Source organism: Balaenoptera physalus, assembly GCF_965194825.1.
Source record: "Balaenoptera physalus genome assembly, chromosome: 5".
Classification (NCBI taxonomy): domain Eukaryota; kingdom Metazoa; phylum Chordata; class Mammalia; order Artiodactyla; family Balaenopteridae; genus Balaenoptera; species Balaenoptera physalus.
The window spans coordinates 26,101,157-26,120,915 of NC_138884.1; the positions used below are offsets into that span (position 1 = coordinate 26,101,157).

Genomic DNA, 19,759 nt, shown 5'->3' on the forward strand with positions numbered 1-19,759 from the left:
CATGTAAATATAATACACTAGTGTATAATATACTATGTTACTAATCTTACCTTCATTCCCCTCCTTTACCCACCCTACCCCCAACTTAAAAGCTCAGCATGGCCTGGATCCCCATCACATCTCAGTGCTGCTTACCAAACAAGACACTGTTCCAGGGTAGCAGGTATCATCAACACCTGAGCCTACAGCATAGCCTGCTTTTTTTTCTTAGTTCTTATGATCAAGTAACTTGCAACATGGGTAGATAAAATGAATCCCGAAAGACTCTGAGTCTCTCAAGGACATCCCCAAACTTCTAGCCCTCATTACATGCTCAACAAATATGTGAAGAATAAATGAAAGCACTAGAGGGGGCTATAAGCTAAGGGGTTAGTAAAGACTGTCCATAGCCCAGCTTCCTCTCTAGGACGCTGGCAAGAGGCTATGGTGGCCGAGTAAGTCACCTAACAGATTTGTTAGTGTAGACAGTCCTCAAACTAAGCAGCGAGGTCTTTGTGACACAGCTTAAGAGAGTGTGCCTAGGTATGTAGGTTATTTGGAATACAATACAACAGGTTAAAGTAGGAGAATGAAAGGTGGGGCAAGATTATTTCGGAATATTAGAAGAATTAAAGAGGTAAGAGCCTAAGGGATACCTTTGTGGTTGTAAGATAAAGAGAAGCTAGGGAAGGATCTAAATGTAAAGAAACTTACTGCACAGATTTCTCTGCCAAGATTTTTCTGAAAGTTGCACACAAAATAAATTGCTTAACAGAATGTCTTAAAAAGTGGCACACAGGCAAGTTCTTCAAAGCAGTATGACAGATTATGAGAACAAGATCGGGGGTGGGAGTGGGAACAGAGAAAATGGACCAAAGAAAGGTTTTACTTCTTATACACAGGTTAAAGATGATTGTTCTAATATCAAAGTAGTAAGGGGAAAAAAACTTGTTACCCTAACATTTCCTGTCTGTACTCAGTCAAGAAAGTCCAACACTGAAAACAAACAACAAAAAAAATCACAATTCTGATTTCTTTCATCTCAGATCCCATCTAGTATATCAAAAAGTCCCAAGGTAGAACCAACAAGGACAAGTCCAATTCCCAGCCAATGCCTGATGGGACGCTTGTGCTTAAAGGATCAGACAAAAGCCATCACCAACAAAAACTGCCAATAAATAATCCCACTTCTACACCAGCTCCTGACTGTGTACCTCTGATGCTCATGAGTTCAGAAAGAACAATTATTTCTGTTAGTTCTTTGAATGCGGTTTGGGGAAGTAGAATAAAGTAACGGTAATAAAACGAACAGCCGGGAGGAGGAAAGCCAGCATGAAAAACAACAGCTGAAAAGGTTCACACATGCACACGTGTGTGCAAATAAGGATCATCCTATTTCATATATCAAAACTGAGACACTTTTATAGAATATTGGCTACAAAAAACTAATAAGGATGAACTGCAACACTTTAAAAGGAACAGATATCAGCAGAATCCTTAAACTTGTATTCTATGAGGTAAGTTTATAAATTACATATTACATAGGAAAAACTTCCTGAATTGATAATATTATAGTTGAAAATTTAAAATTTTCTTCATCAGTTTATCACCTTCCAAAAAAAAGAGTCTTTTGGCTGACAGTTTTCTGTTTCAACTTCCATCCAGGGTTTTGTGTTTTCATACAGGAGAAAACTGATGAGAGTGAGCATGAGTTTGTATAAAAACTGGTACATCCTTAGATGCTAAGATGCAAAAATTAAAATGTGATGTTTAACACATTACTGCAGATATGATTGGGAATAGGCTTTTACCTTCTCTCTCAGAACTTGAAACAAGTATAGCAAAAATATCAGACAAATAAGCAGTGGTTCTCAAATAGTCTTAACGTAGGTGTATTCACAGGTTCATGAAATATAATAAAAATATAAAAATAATTTTATTATTAATTTTATTTAACTTTAATGAATTTTCCCCAACTCCAATATTAAAAACATTAAAAGAACTTAAATTTTAATGGCAAAAGTTACTGTTTTCCCTATCTATTAAAAATTTTTGTTTTATTTTTACATATCTAGCATTTACAACTAAAGTACATTTTTATAAGAACTGGCATCTTGATGTATATAGGTCTGAAATGATACTTCATCTTTGGTTTTTAATTTGAATTAATAAGACCATGATAGATTTCTTTTTTTTTTTTTTTATTTTACTTTTAAACCATTTTAGTGTGCTATTATATCTGTTCTAGTACTCTGAGTCACTTTGGTTTTAAAAACTAGCTATTTATTTATGGTACCATGTCAAGAATTTCTTAATGTTAAAAAATACTGTATGTATGTGATAACATAACAAACCAGAACAGTTCCTAGATCGGGGAGGGTTCGGATTAGCATTTACTAAGAGGGCAAGAAGAACTGAACTTTGTGCTTCAAAAGGAGATTTTGGTTTTATGAGGTGCTGGTCATATAAGTTGTTTGTTTTTATTTCATCAAAGCCTGGCAGGTGTTTGCATTCCAATTTACTTTACAGGGAAGCTTCTTTTCTAAAAATTAGTTTTTAAAATGGGTGATGAATTAATTCCATAGGAAAATGACATTTATAAACATTAGTTTTCCTTTGAGATAAAATAATATAAGCCAAACTTTCCGAAGTTAAGGGTGATGCATAATATTACAACTTGTTGTATGTTGTGTTTGTAAAGGTTCCCTAAAGTATTAAAATTCAGGAATTTGTGTAAATTGCAAAAGCAGAACGTGTGATGTTTGATTAGTAGTATGTTGTGTTAGAATTCTTTTTTGAGGTGTATGTTATACACATAGCAAACTATTATTCAGACTTGCTCACCCTGTATTTTTGAAATAGGAGATACAGCATCCCCAGTCATTTTTAGTTCAGTTAGCCTACAAAGACTTCATCTCTCTCCCCAAATCTCTCTTCTAAGCCTTCTTTGTCATCTATGTTCAGTTAAGGTGGAAATGTTTACAGACTTTAGTTTGTAAACTAAAAGTGAACTTAATTTCCATCGTGTCCTTACATCCACGATTGGCAGTAGCCAAAGCTAGCTTTATAGTCTAACAGGAGAGACCATGTTCTGCCGTGATGAACCGTGGTGCTGCCAGTGGAGTTTTTTTTCCCTTTTGATGGTTTTACTTAAGCTACTAAATGGATATACACAAGCAGTTGAGTTTACACTAAAACTATGAAATGGTATTTCCCATCTATGTCCCTGCCTCTTCAAACTTGGATGTGTGGTTTTTTTAAATCATTTTTCACTTCCTTGTCAATCTCTTATAGTGGGCTAATGATGAGAGAGATTCAAATAAAACTAAATACCTTTGAATATCCCTTCCCCTCTCACACACTGAAGGCTGTGGAGGAACTAGACCATTTCCTGTTGCCAAGACATGCTTTGACACCAGAGTTTTCTTTACCCGGTGGCATGCTATCCCCTGCCTCACCCACACCACCTAATTTAAGAGGGTCCCGACCTCAGCCTCTACTGAGAAGTAAAGGTAAATTCTCCTCCCTCCAGGTTTTTTGAGCAGTTTTTTGGCACTTCACCAGTAGCCCTCATTTTTACATGTGCTGTTGTAAACTTCTTAAGGACAGGGATGACGTCTTGGTGATTTTTGTGTTTCCACCTCAACCCTGGCAGCTAGCCCACTGTCTGGAACAAATTAGGTGTTTAATGTCTGTTAAACTAAATGGAATAAAGGGTTTCTACTAGCATCAGCATTTCTCATGCCTCAGTTGTGTAAGCTGGTTGTTTGTTTGGTTTCCTCTGCAAATATGTATGTTTATCACCCACCCAATAATTTAAATTATTTTTTAAAGTTTTGTTTTCTTTCCTTCAGATACTACCCCATGGCCAATTAGCTCTAGAAAATGTAGTTGCCGCCAATGAAATGATTATCCCAAACTCTGCCCCTGGTTATACTTCGCCAAACTGAAATTTGAATTTTCTCAATAAATTGGTCATGTCTGAAAACATATATAAATTGTAAACATTAAGATAAAAATATTATCCAAAATTCAGGTCAATATTTTCTTTAAAAGTTAAACATAAACTTATCATATAGCTCAGCAATTTCACTCATATATTTCTACTCAAGAGGAATGAAAATATAGGTACAAAGATGTGTATGCAAATATTCATAGCAGTGTTATTCATAATAGTCAAAAATTGGAAATAATGCAAATGTCCATCAACTGATGAATAGATAAGTAAAACATGATATATCCATACAACAGAATATTATTTAGCAAGAAAGAGAAATGAAGCACAGATATATGGCTTTAACATGGAAGAACTTCAGAAACATTATGCTTGGTGAAAGAAGCCACATACCAAAGATCACATATTATATGATTCCAGTTATATGAAATGTTGAGAAAAGTAAAATCTACAGAAACAGAAAGCAAATTAATGTTTGCCTGGGACTGAAAGTGAGAAAGGAGAGTGATTACAAATGGGCAAGAGGGGGGACTTCCCTGGTGGCACAGTGGTTAAGACTCCGCCTGCCAATACAGGGGACACAGGCTTGAGCCCTGGTCCGGGAAGATCCCACATGCCGCAGAGCAACTAAGCCCGTGCGCCACAACTACTGAGCCTGTGCACCACAACTACTGATCCTGTGCGCCACAACTAATGAAGCCCATCTGCCTAGAGCCTGTGCTCCGCAACAAAAGAAGCCACCGCAATGAGAAGCCTGTGCACTGCAATGAAGAGTAGCCCCCGCTCGCCGCAACTAGAGAAAGCCCATGTGCAGCCAAAATGCACCCAATAATTTAAACATAAATAAATAAATAAATAAATTTATTTTTTTAAAATGGGCAAGAGGGATCTTTTTGGAGTGTCAGAAATGTTCTAAAGTTGTATTACGGTGATGGTCGCATGACTCAGTAAACATACTAAAAATCACTTGATTGTACACTTAAAACAAGTGAATTTTATGGTATGTCAATTATATCTCAGTAGAGCTGTTTAAAAATAATCTAGTAAGGTACACAATATAATATGAACAGATCTTAAGTGTACAACTCAGTGAATTTTAACATATGTATACACCTACATAACCAGTACCCAGATCAAGATACAAAACGTTTTTAGCAGGCCAGAGTTTCCTCGTACCCTTTCCTAATCATAATGCACCACCTTCCTCCACAAGAGTGGTTACCATTAACTTGTTCTATATCATCTTGATTCATTTTGTCTATAGTGAAACTACAATGTTTCTTTTGCTCAACATAATGTCTATAGGATTCATCAAGGCTGAAGCTGATAGCAGTAGCTCATTCTTTTTTATTGTTCTGGAGTATTCCATTGTATAAATATTCCACAATTTGTTTGTAAATTCTTCTGTTAAAGAACATTTAGGTTGTTTCCAGTTTGGGTCTATTATGAGTAAAGCTGCAGTGAACATTATTTTAGATGTCTGTTGGCAGACATATGCACTCCTTTTTCTTGGGTACCTAGCTAAGAGTAGAAATGCTGATTCATGAAGAAAGCAAATGTTTAACTTGGGTAGAAACTGCCATAAGATTTTCCAAACTGTTTAAACAAATTTCCACTCCTACTAACAATGTCTAGAAGTCCCAGCTGTCCCACCTCCTCACCAACAGTTGGTATTGTCAGTCTTTCTAATTTTAGCCATTCTGCTAAAATTACATTGTGTACATAGTGTGTAGGAGTATCCTGGCATGGCTGTAATTTGCATTTCCTGGATTAAGAATGAAATTGAGCATATTTGCATATACTTCCTGACCATCTGGTTATCTTCTCTGATGAAGTGCCTGTTCAAGGTTTTTGTCCATTTTTTAACAGGTTATCTGTCTTTTTTCTTATTGCTTTACAGAAGTTCTTTATTCTAAATACAAATCTTTTGTCAGACATATGTACTACAAATATTGTTCCCCAGTCTGTGGCTTGCATTTTCTCTCTCTTAATGGTGCCTTTGATATACAAAAGTCCATAATTTTAATGAAGTCCAATTTATCATTATTTTCTTTCATAGTCTGTATTTTTTATGTTCTGTTTAAGAAATCGTTTGTGTATGCCAAGGTCATGAAGCTATTCTCCTATGTTTTCTCCTAGAAACTTTATCATACTACCTTTCCCAATTGAGTGTTTGATCACTAATCAAATTAATTTTTGTATATGGAGTCACAGTTCATTTATTTCCCATAAAGATACCCACTTGATACAGTACTGTTTATTGATAAGACTATCTTTTCCCACAGGATTGCAGTGGCATTGTGACCATAAATCAGGTGACTATATCATACATGAGTCTGTTTCTGGACTCTATTGTGTTCCATTGTCCCATTTTTTCCTTGGCAAATGCTACTGACTTAATTACTGAACCTTGATAGTAATCTTGAGCTAGGGAAGATTTTAATGCACAGTTTGTTGTAGAACTTTGTGAGCTGTTCTTGTAAGAGAGACAAATGCCAAAAATTAACTATTTCAAGTTCTACATGTCATCAAATACCCATTTTGAAGCAGATAATTTTTTTTAATCAGCAAAATGAAAACTTGAATATTTTTCACCACAAAAGGCTTATAAAATCTACAGGATCTCTTTATGTTAACTGCAGGTAGCTGTTGAAGCCCAGAATAAAAATGGCTTACCTGAGTAAGATAAATAGTGTCTTTGAACTTGCGTAATTGATCTGCACTTTGGGGGAGTTTGAAGTGAAGCTCAGCCTGGTGAAGCATTTTATAGTTACCATCTGTGAAATGTTGTCTATGATGTGCAAATTTGCTTTCATAAGACCAGTCCTCTTTAGATGAAACCTTTCAAGTAAAGAATAAGAGGTTCAAATTGGGAAGTTAGGAGTGAAACTACTTTTCTCCATACTCCTGACAAACTTGAAAAGTACTACACACTGGAAAAGAGCTCGAGGTTTCTTGTGACTCTAATTTCACACATGTTTTTGCCATCATACTTGTTATTAGTGAAAGACCAGCCTTATTCAAACCTAGAGAGTTACATTTTGGTATTGCCATCAAAAGTCTTGTCTCATCAAAACATTTTTCTTGTTTTTTTAAGTATTTGTTATGTGCATTTTAAAAGGTCATTTTATCGAAGTAAATAAACTGTCAAAACTGAATAATGAACTGAAATCAACATTCTTTTAAAACTGTCAATTCTTTAACAGTAATATCACTAGTAAAATGGTAAATGCTTAGCACTTGCTCATTTGCTTCTCAGTGATTACTAAATATATTTGATATATACACATGTTTAATTTTGATATAGTTGAAGATTCAAACCAAACAATGATACTTCTTTCCCCTAATAATAAATCTTTTTTTTTTCTTTTTTTTTTTTTTTTAACTTACAGAATCTTTCTTTTCCTTTTGAGAACTATCATCAGGTCAAGTAAAAAATAAAAACAAAAATATAAATAAATAAATAAATAAATAAAAACAAATACCACACAGGTTAGTAGTGTACCTTCTACAGAAGAAAAAAAAAAAGCAATAATTCTGGCTTCTAGGCCCTATGATTTAATGAACTGTTAGCATTTGACAAAGATATAAGACAATTGCTGGCTACATCTGAAAATATCTAAGTTTTAAGCCAAGTTACACAGAGACTTTGAAAAAACATATTCCACTCCACCCTCAAAAAAACCTGAAAATTAGAAAGCGTAATAATCCCTGTTCATAAAATATGACTTAGAATTCTCAGTAATCATGCAATGCACAGACCAATCACCTTAAAAGGAAAAAGTTATTCTTTAGGAATTGATTTATACCAAAATATAAGGAATATACCTTAGCCATATTTAATGTGGTGGTTTTTCCAAATTGTATCTATTTTTTGAAAATGTTACCACCAGGCAGTTTACAGAATACCAATTACTTCTATTATTTATTTGAAACAGAGGTATAGTATTTACAGTCATCTTGTGCACATTTGAGATGCGCAAACCTTTACCAATAGTCTTCCCTTCTTTCTACGCTTCTTCCTTTTCAAAATCTGAAAAACACATCTCCTGGCCTCTCAGCCCTCTGGCTGCTAATAAATTGAATGTATCCCATAATCATAAACCTGATCTGTTATGTGGGAAACTTTCTACCTTCTGATAGCTAAGGTTTGAAATTCTTGTAAATTTCAGCTATAACAATGTTACCAGAAGGAATTAGAAAGTGTCAGATAAGGCCTCTAATTGCTTTAAGAATATTAACTCCTGGGCCTCCCTGGTGGCGCAGTGGTTGAGAATCTGCCTGCTAATGCAGGGGACACGGGTTCGAGCCCTGGTCTGGGAAGATCCCACATGCCACGCAGCAGCTGGGCCCGTGAGCCACAACTACTGAGCCTGCGCATCTGGAGCCTGTGCCCCGCAACGGGAGGGGCCGCGATAGTGAAAGGCCTGCGCACCGCGATGAAGAGCGGTCCCCGCACCGCGATGAAGAGTGGCCCCCGCTTGCCGCAACTAGAGAAAGCCCTCGCACGAACCGAAGACCCAACACAGCCAAAAATAAAGAATAAATAAATAAATAAAGTAGCTATAAAATTAAAAAAACAAAAAAAGAATATTAACTCCTTTAATCATCATAACAACCCCATGAGTGGGTACTATTATCACCCTATTTTACAGATGAGAAAACCAGGCACAGAAAGGTTAAGTAATTTGCCCAAGATCCAAAGCTAATTAGTGTAGTCTAGCTTCGTATAAACCATATGACTAGCATTGCCTATATTAATAGTAACAATAGCTTACATTTTATGGGCTCATCACTATGTGTCAAGAACTGTGCTAAGTGTTTCAACGTATTAATTAACTTAATGTTTACACACCATCACATGCACACATGCATACCTGCATGTGCACACACGTACACAAACACTCCTTGAAGTATCTACTACTATTAACCCCAATTTACAGATGAGACCACTGAAATGCAAAAAGAATGAATAATCTTTTCAAGGCAATATAGCTAGCGTGTGGAAGTTCTAGTGTTCAAATCCTGATCTGTTTATTCCAAAACCCAGTCTTTCTATTGCTGTATATTGATGATCACCTGTTGAAAATATGATTATTTTACGACGAAGTAATGTATCCCAACCAGAGAAAGACATTTTAACATATTTGTTGAATGCATGAAAAAAAAAGCTCTAAATAAGAGTGAAGATTTTACGTAAAGGTTTCCTTTTCCCAACACCTACTCAAATTCTCAACTAAGCAATGCAGTTCGAAAAGAGGCAACAATCAAATCAAGGGTTCATAATAAACAGGACTTATCTTTATCTTTCCCTATTTTAAAATATAGTGTTTAGTATCTTTGAATGTCATCAGGCATTTCACAAAAACAAGGGAATTCCATTCTTTTCAAGAGGTGAATAGAAATGCTTACAGATTTTTTTTAAAAGGTTTAGCAATTCCTAACACTCGTCTTCCTGAAATGTAGTGAAAAGAAAATAGATCAATTCTGGAGTCAGACAATAAGCCTGAATACAGATATGCTACTTACAATCTGGGGACATTGACAGAACTCTCACTATACAGTGCCTTGATTTCCCTCTGGGCCTCAGGGCTGGATTATTGTTAAATGATGTACCTGGTACAGAATATCTGCTCAGTAAATATTTTTGCTTCTTTCATTCCTTCTTTTCCATTCTCAGCACTTGTTCCTACCTGAGTCAGGATACTGAACTGCATCTTCTTTCACTTTAAAACAAGTGTTCCCAAAAGACTGGGACCACAATATGGGAGTAATAAAAAAACAAGGGGTAGAACTAAGGTTATGGCATTATTTATTAAAAGTTATTTATTATTTATTAAAGTTAAAAATACAATATAACCTCAATGTAGAAGTATAGTTGTGTTCAGGCGGTGAGATTGAGGAAGATTTTTAAATTCTCTTAAAACTTTTTTTGTGGTTACTTCACACAAGTGATGCAGAAGGGGGAAAACTACATGATTATTTCAATAGATGAAGAAAAAGCATTTGACAAAATCCAATACCCTTTTATGATACACGCAGGCAACAAACTAGGAATAAAAGGGCATCTATGAAAAACCTACAGTTAATATCATACTAAATGATAAAAAGGCTTTTTTCCCTAAAAAAAGGAATCTCCCTACGAAAAGGAGTGAGAAAAGGTTATTTGTTCTCACCACTTCTACACTGTACTGGAGGTTCTAACCAGGGCAATTAGTCAAGAAAAGTAAACAAAAGGCATCTAGATTGGAAAGGAAAAAGTAGTTACCTCTAGCTGCAGATGACATGCTCTTATACATAAAGAATTCACACACACATACCCCAAAAAACAAAAAACCATTAGAGCTAATAAATGAGTTCTACAAGGTTGCAGAATATAAGTTCAATATACAAAAATCAATTGTATATTTAGACACTAGCAATAAACAATCTGAAAATAAAACTAAGAAAATAATTCCATTTACAATAGCACCAAAAAATACTTAGGAATAAATTTAACCAAAGAAGTACATGACTTATACACTGAAAACTACAAAATAGTACTGAAAGAAATTAAAGATGACATCACATGTTCATGAATCAGAAGACTTAATATTGTTAAGACAGCAATTCTCTGCAAACTGATCTACAGATTCAACACAATCCCCATCAAAATCCCAGCTGACTTTTTTTACAGAAACTAGCAAGGTGATCCTAAAATTCATATGGAAATGCAAGGCACCCAAAACGGTCAAAACAATCTTGAAAAGAAGAACAAGGTTGGAGAACTGACACTTCCAGCTTTCAAACTTACTACAACAGTATAATAATGATGACAGTGGATACTATTATAAAATAGACATACACAATGGAACAGAATTGAGAATCCAGAAATAAACATTAACATTTATAGTCAACTGATTTTTGACAAAAGGGTCAAGAGAATTCAATTAGGGAAAGAATAATGTTTTCAAAAATGGTGTTGGGACAATTGGCTGTCCAAAATTGGACATCTACCTCACACCATACAAAATAATTAACTCAAAATAGACCATGTAAGAGCTAAAACTAAAAGATAGCACAGGAGTAAACTTTTGTGATCTTAAGTTAGGCAATGGCTTCTTAGATACAACACCAAAGCACAAGCAATAAAAGAGAAGATTGATAAGTAGGAATTCAAAATTTTAAATTTTGTGCTTTTGGGACTTCCCTGGTGGTGCAGCGGTTAAGATTCCACGCTCCCAATGCAGGGGGCCCGGGTTTGATCCCTGGTCAGGGAACTAGATCCCACATGCATGCTGCAGCTAAGAGTTTGCATGCCACAAATAAGGAGCCCACATGCCGCAACTAAGACCCGATGCAACCAAATAAATAAATAAATAAATAAATATTTTTAAATAAATAAATAAATAAAATTTTGTGCTTTAAATGACACTATCGAGTAAGTAAAAAGACAACCCGCTAATAGGGAGAAAATGTTTGCAAATCATATAGCTATTTAAAAAAAAACATCTATATCATGGACATATAGATGGTATGTTTCCTGTAAGCTCTTACAATAAACTCTTACAACCTGATAATAAAAAGAAAATCCAATTAAAAAGTAGGCAAAGGATTTTTGCCTACTTTTTATTTCTCCAGATATTTCTCCAAGGAAGATATATAAAGAGCCAACAAGCACATAAAAAGATGTTCAAAAAAAAAAAAAAAGATGTTCAACATGATTGGCCATCAAATAAATACAAATTTCCTGTAAATGTAAATTTCCAGGGAAATGTAAAAAAAACCCAAAAATGGGGAATAACAAGTGTTGATGAGGATGTGGAGAAATTGAAACCCTCATGCATTGCTGGTGGGAATGTAAAATGGTGCAGCCACTATGGAAAACAGTTTGGCAATTCCTTGGAATATTAAACATAGAGTTACCATATGACCCAGCAATTCCACTCCTAGGTATATACTTAATAGAATGGAAAACATATATTCACACAAAAACATGTACACAAATGTTAATAGCAGCATTATTCATAATAGCCAAAAATGGGGAATAACACAAATGTATATCAACTGAAGAACACATAAACAAAATGTGCTTTATCCATTCTATGGAATATTATTCAGCAATATAAAAGAAAGACATACTAATACATGATACAACATGGATGACCTGTGAGACCTTTATGCTGGGTGAAAGAAGCCAGTCTCAAAAGATCACATATGTTATGATCCCAATTATAAGAAATGTACAGAACAGGCAAAAATACAGACACACAAAGCAGATTAGTGGTGCCTAGATCTGGGATGGGAGGGACAGAGAGAGCTGGGAGTGACTGCTAATACAGAGGGTACAGAGTTTCTTTGAGGTGATGTAAATATTCTAAAATTAGATCATGGTAATGGCTGCACAACTCTGTGAATATACTGAAAACCATTAACCTGTACACATTAAATGAGTACACTGTATGGCCAGTGAGTTATGTCTCCATAAAGCTGTTAAAAAAAAGAACACAAGTCTGAAACAGAATCCATCTACAAAATGGAATCTTTAGGAATAGAGAAAGTGAAGTGCCATACTGAAAATCAAATACACCAACATGAAGGAAAAGGAAGAGGAAGAGCAGAAGAAAATGGAAGAGGAGGAGGAAGAAGAGGGGAGAAAATAAAAGGAATGGTGTGACATGATAACGTCAGACAAAGGTTTATTTATCACATTCATTTCTCTTATTGGAGCAAACTATCCAGTTCTGAATATCTGTAAGTAATGAAACAGTTGCAGGACACATAGAAAGTAGCAAGTGAGAGTAATTTTCACATGTGATAATAACTCAGGCTTCAGTAATCGCTGGCTTCCATTTAATTTTTGAATACTCTTTAAGGAACATAATTAAAAGCAATATAGAAAAGTTATAATCCCCAAAATGATGACTACAAGAGTTTAGTACCCCAAAGGTTAAGGATAAAAAGTTCTTTTCTATTATCTTCTTCCTACACTTCCATTTAAATAAGAAGTAGATTTCATTTGACTTTCTGAACCACTGTTAAGGAAGTGACATACACCCATGGCCTACCATTCTGAATCACTGGGAAATCAAAGATGGCTTACCTTTTCTAATGTACTGAAGGAAGGCCAGGACTGATACCCATATTCAGATACAAATCGAGCTTTGGGGAAAATTTTCCAATTCCAGCAATCACCAACATAGTCATAAAAATGTACGTCACCATAATTCGGGTCATATGGGTTTTCAGAGAGCCAGCCTTCTGCAGTGGATTTAGCCCCATTTGTAGGACTGGATGTGATAAAAGGACGAGTCTGGTCTCCCTGAGTTCAGAAATAAAATGGTTTAAAAGATAATCTTTTCACCCAGTAAAGTACAGATCACTTACTTCTTTAAAAGTACTATCAAGTCCCAGAAATGCCAAGTAGCTGATAGAAAAATAATAGAGCCACTTACCTTCTTCTGCATTTGACAACCACCAGCACCTTTCTGCTCTTTGCCAATCCTTCATATCCTTTCATAATGAACTGTAGCTTATTCCTCACAGCAACTGTTCCTAATTTTTTCAATCATGTCTTACCTATACTTGACCTTCTACCATCATGGGTAGTATACAGTTTGGTGCTGAATTTCTCAACCTTGGCACTAGTGACATTTGGGGCCTGATAACTTTTGGTTTTGTGTGTGTATGCTGGGAGTGCGGGAGGTCCTATACATTCTAAGATACTGAGCAGCATACCTGGCTTCTACCAATTAGATGCCAGTAATACCTACCCACCTCCCACGCCACCCCACAAAAAAAAAGTCTACAGACATTGCCAAATGTCCCCTTGTACCTTGGGAACAAAATCACTTCCACTTGAGAAACAAAGGTCTAATGGTTTAGAATGGGCTATTGAGTCAGAGGGACATTAGTTTGAATCTCAGATTAGAACCTTATTGTTTGGGGACAGGTCTAAGTCTCAGTAGTCTTATCTGTAAAATGGAGATAATAATGGTACCTCCTTCATTGGTAAATGGTAAAAAAAAAAAAAAAATGGTAAATGGTATTGTAAATGGTAAAAAAAAAAAAAAAAATGTGTGGAAGAGATGGCTGTGTCCATCAAAATTCATGTTCCCATTTCTGTCCCTAGAAAGTGGCTTGCTAACTATTTGCATCTCTGTGCAGCCACATTCTCATCCTCTTCCCCAGTTTGCAGGCAAAGGCCTAAGAGATGGTGGAGCTGGAAGATGGAAGGAGCCTGGGTCTCTAAAAGGAGGAGAGCTGCCTGCCCATCAGGAGCAGCCATTGTGTAGTGTTACTGAGTAAGAAAGAAACTTTTATTATGTAAACCACTGAAACTCTGTGGTTTCTTTGTTACAGTAGCCAATATATAACTACTTAATCTAGTGTCTAGCACACAGGGAGAACTCAAAATGTTTTCATTATTATTATCTCAATTAATGAACTTACTTCCTATTTCAGTGAGAAGAATCATTCATTTAGCAAGTATCTGTCAAGTGTTTATTGTGTGTCAGACATTTTTCAGCGTTGCTGAGAGAGAGAGAGAGAGAGAGAGAGACAGAATCTATAGCATCATCCAGTATTAACGCATCAAATCTCTTTTGAGCCTTTACTATGCACCAGGCATACAGTTTTTTCTATACACTGGAGGTTCAGCAGGGAACAAGACAGACATGCCGACTGACCTCTTAAAAGAGTAGACTGAAATCTAGTGGTGGAACCAGATGCTGAGCAAGTAATTATAAGTGTGATGAATGTTTTAAAGGATAAGTACAGGGCTCTTTGGAAATACAAAACATATCGTAGAAGGCCAATAAGGCCTCTCTGAGAAATAGATTTTCAGAAAATAATTTTCTCAGCTTTTCTCCATTAGGTCTCACTTTTTCTTGGTACAACCACCCATTTTTTTCTCTTCTCATTCCTTTTCTGTCATAGGGGGGAAAAAGCCTTATTCTTTTCCTTTGCCAGAGTCTCTGTCTGTCCTCTGGTCATCTTTTGATTTCATTTTGGAACTAAAGCCAATAAATTATCCTCCACTCTTTTAGAAATCTCTCCACTGTCCTTTTCCCTTAGCTTAAGGACTCCCCGCATCCTAATTTTAAAACAGTCCCTCGATCCCTTGTAGCCCATCAGATTTCCTTACCACCATTCCTTCCTCAGCCCCTGACACTCAATTCCTGATCATTCCACTAAAATTGTTTTTGGTTTTGGTTTTTCATAAACTACCCATGGACTTCTGCTTCCCAAATAAAGCAAGAATCCCCACACTCTTCCCTCTCTGGTGAGCAATAAATGACCTGCTTACCACCCACGATTTCTGAAGTTCCCCCCACCCCTGACTGCATGTTCACTACTCTTTCACATTCCGGTTTCTCCAAACCTTTCTGATAATTCCTTCTCCAGCTCCCCTCTCCCTTCTTAGATGGACGTCACTCTCTTCAGCCTCTCCTGTTCTATACCTTCTCCCAAGGCTGTCCCTCTCACCAATGTTCTGATTACTCCCAGACTGCTTCACCTTCACGTTTCTATTTCCAATAACCAGCTCCACATTTCTACCTGGCTTGTCCTGCCCACATCTCAAATCCAATCTTTCAAAGCAGAATTCCTTATTTACTTATCCCAAACTTATTTGACTATGCTTCGTACCTTCATTAAAGGTACCCAAGTAGGAATCATCTTCAATTTCTCCCTGTCTCTCTCACCTCCCACACTCAGTTGCTCTGAATCAAATTATTTTCCATCACCTCATTTCAAGCCCCACTACCTATGACCTATATGACCTTGAGCAATTAATCTTTCTAACCCTCCCATGTCTTCATCTCTAAAATAAAGATTATATTTCTCACATGCCAGGGTGCTTGTAAAAATTAAGTAAATCCTACAAAGCACCTATATCATTAATATGTTAGTATATTATAATAATCATATTAGTTAATACAATAATTAGTCTATCAATGCCTGGCATATAATATTCCCAATAACTTGGAATTTTTGGTTATTATATCTGGTTTCCTTGCCTAGAATCTCTCATCTCCCTAATTCTTTGCAAGTAATAATACCAGCAAGAACATGGGTCAGATAAAATTCCTCCCCTCCCCCAAAATGTTCACTAGCTTCCCACTGTCTACTGAATGAAACCCAACTCCATAACATGATTCAAAGTCCTTTTAAGATTTGTTTCCAAACCGCCTTTTCTGTCTTTGACTCTCCACACCAATCCACGAGTCCCTTGCTTCAGGCACTGGGCACTGCTTGCTGCTTCCTATATATATACTTGCTTTCACCTCTTTTCACCTTTACTGACATGGTTTTCATGGCCTAAAATACCTACAGAACAATCCTTTGCCTCAAATTCTATTCCGCCTTTAAGGCTTGGTTTGAATGTCACCTTTTTATTTATTTATTTATTTATTTATTTATTTATGGCTGTGTTGGGTCTTCGTTTCTGTGCAAGGGCTTTCTCTAGTTGTGGCAAGCGGGGGCAACTCTTCATCACGGTGCGCGGGCCTCTCACTATCGTGGCCTCTCTTGTTGCAGAGCACAGGCTCCAGACGCGCAGGCTCAGTAATTGTGGCTCACGGGCCCAGCTGTTCTGTGGCATGTGGGATCTTCCCAGACCAGGGCTCGAACCCGTGTCCCCTGCATTGGCAGGCAGACTCTCAACCACTGCTCCACCAGGGAAGCCCCTGAATGTCACCTTTTAATTAAAGGCCTTCCCAGACCCTTCCAGTTAAAATGAATGGCTCTTCCACATAGTTGCCAACACTTTGGAACTACATTTTTCATAGCACTTCTTTCACTCTGCCCTGTAGAGCTGGTATTTCTTTCCACGTTACCTCCTGAGGGAGTGGCACCATATATTTACAGTGATGAAAGGGAAGAACCTACAACGAAGATTACCCTACCCAGCAAGGATCTCATTCAGATTTGATGGAGAAATCAAAAGCTTTACAGACAAGCAAAAGCTGAGATAATTCAGCACCACCAAACCAGCTCTACAACAAATGCTAAAGGAACTTCTCTAAGTGGGAAACACAAGAGAAAAAAAGGACCTACAAAAACAAACCCAAAACAAATAAGAAAATGGTAATAGGAACATACATATCGATAATTACCTTAAATGTGAATGGATTAAATGCTCCAACCAAAAGACACAGGCTTGCTGAATGGATACAAAAACAAGACCTATATATATGCTATCTACAAGAGACCCACTTCACACCTAGGGACACACATAGACTGAAAGTGGGGGAACGGAAAAAGATATTCCATGCAAGTGGAAATCAAAAGAAAGCTGGAGTAGCAATACTCATATCAGACAAAATAGACTTTAAAATAAAGAATGTTACAAGAGACAAGGAAGGACACTACATAATGATCAAGGGATCAATCCAAGAAGAAGATATAACAATTGTAAATATCTATGCACCCAACATAGGAGCACCTCAATACATAAGGCAAATGCTAACAGTTATAAAAGAGGAAATCAAGAACAGACATAGAGGGCTTCCCTGGTGGCGCAGTGCTTGAGAATCTGCCTGCCAATGCAGGGGACACGGGTTCGAGCCCTGGTCTGGGAAGATCCCACATGCCGCGGAGCAATTAGGCCCGTGAGCCACAACTACTGAGCCTGCGCGTCTGGAGCCTGTGCTCCGCAACAAGAGAGGCCGCGACAGTGAGAGGCCCACGCACCGCGATGAAGAGTGGCCCCCGCTTGCCACAACTAGAGGAAGCCCTCGCACAGAAACGAAGACCCAACACAGCCAAAAATAAATAAATAAATAAATAATAATAATTTAAAAAAAAAAAAAAAAGAACAGACAAAGAGAATGGACTTGTGGTTGCCAAGGGGAAGGGGGGGTGAGGGAGGGGTGGACTGGGAGTTTGGGGTTAGCAGATGCAAACTATTATATATAGGATGGATAAACAACAAGGTCCTACTGTATAGCACAGGGAACTATATTAAATATCCTGTGATAAACTATAATGGAAAAGAATATTAAAAAAGAATGTATACATATGTATAACTGAATCACTTTGCTGTACAGCAGAAATTAACACAACATTGTAAATCAGCTATACTTCAATAAAAAAATAAATTAAAATAAAATCTATGCCCCCCAAAGGCACTAGGCCCAGACTGTTACATGGGTGAATTTGTCTCAATAAAACCAATAATCTCTATTTTATTTATATTGTTCCTAGATATTAAAAAGGAAAAGGCCTCTAACTCATTCTGCGAGGTGAGCACAAACACATACACACCAAATGCTACAAGCTGGGTTCTACGGGCCAAATCTTTCTTGCCAACTATGTTTAGATAGCATTTTTTAATGCTGAATATAAATGTTATGAGACCCAACATCCATTCTCCTATTACCACAGTCCCCTCTTCTCTCTTTGTGAACCTCATCTACTCCACTTGACTCAACTTTTTAAAACAAATTTGGCTCCTCTAGGCATTTGAGTTTACAGTTCTTACCACACACCAATTTCACTTGTGAATATGAAATTTTAAATTCTACCAAAATCTTAGCAAATCAAATCTAGCAGAGCAAAAGAACAAGGCATTATAACTAAATAGACCTTAGATTATAACTAGCTTATCATTAGAAAATTAATTCACAGTAGTCAGTATATTAATATATTAAAGAACCAAAAAACGGGGGAAAAAAGAAGTGGTATATCAATGAATCATTTAATATAGAGATTCTCAGCCTTTGGGGATCCATGGATGGGCTCCAAAGAGTCCATGACAACTTGCAATTCTAAGCGCAATATTGGTGTATGGGTGGTAAGTTTCACAGACACATTAATTCTCAAAGAAGTCCACAATTCATGAATCCTTTCATATGTTGCAGCATTATAATAGACTACTCTGCATTAAAATGATATTGCTGAAGGCCACGCTAAAAAAAGGACAGAAGAATATACAATATCAGTATTCATACTGATCCATTTTTAAGACAGATTCTTAAATTCGACTTCATTAAAAAGCATGACAGGCATACAATTGTTACTACAAATTGAAGGTTTCTGCCCGCATCAAGCAAGTCTATCAGTGCCATTTCCAACAGCATTTGCTCATTCTGTGTCTGTGTCACATTTTGGTAATTTATGCAATAATTCAAATTTTTAACTATTATACTTGTTATGGTGATCTGTAATCAGTGATCTTTGATATTATTATTGTAATTGTTTTGTGGCGCCACAAACCCATCCATATAAGATGGCAAACTTAATCCATACGTGTTGTGTGTGTTCTGACTGCTCCACTAACCAAGCATTCCCCCATCTCCCTCCCTCCAGACCTCCCCGTTCCCTGAGACACACAGTATTGAAAGTAGGCCAATTTCGTGTTCAAGTGAAAGGAAGAGTACGCGTCTCTCATTTAAATCAAAAGCTAGAAATGATTAAGCTTAGCGAGGAAGGCATGTCAAAACCCAAGATGGGCCAAAAGCTAGGCCTCTTTCACCAGGCAGTTGGCCAAGTTGTGAATGCAAAGGAAAAATTCTTGAAGAAAATAGGAAGTGCTACTCCAGTGAACACATGAATGGTAAGAAAGCAAAACAGCCTTATTGCTGATATGGAGAAGTTCTGGATAGAAGGTCAAAACAGCCACAGACTCTCTTAAGCCAAAGCCTATGCCAGAGCAGGGCCCTAACTCTCTTCAATTCTAGGAAGGCTGAGAGAGGTGAGGAAGCTGCAGAAGAAATGTCTGAAGCTAGCAGAGCTTGGTTCATGAGATTTAAGGAAAGAAGCCACCTCCATAACATCAAAGAGCAAAGTGAAGCAGCAAGTGCTGATGTATAATAGAAGCTGCAGCAAGTTATCTAGAAGGTC

The 19,759-nt window shown here is 36.8% G+C and overlaps 1 protein-coding gene across 3 annotated transcripts in view; it reads right to left on the minus strand.

Moving 5' to 3' along the window:
• The window catches only part of MANBA (mannosidase beta), a 115,298-nt gene that overhangs the window by 25,340 nt on the left and 70,199 nt on the right, over nt 1-19,759 (minus strand). Inside the window, exons 12-13 of one of the 3 annotated variants that reach the window (XM_082462332.1) lie at nt 13,017-13,235; nt 6,611-6,775 (exon numbers count right to left, since the gene is read on the minus strand). The exons of 1 other annotated variant lie outside the window; for it this stretch is intronic. In XM_082462332.1, coding sequence (XP_082318458.1) covers nt 6,611-6,775; nt 13,017-13,235 — 384 coding nt within the window. The remainder of the gene's footprint in view (nt 1-6,610; nt 6,776-13,016; nt 13,236-19,759) is intronic. One more of the 3 variants, XM_082462333.1, reaches the window with a different exon arrangement.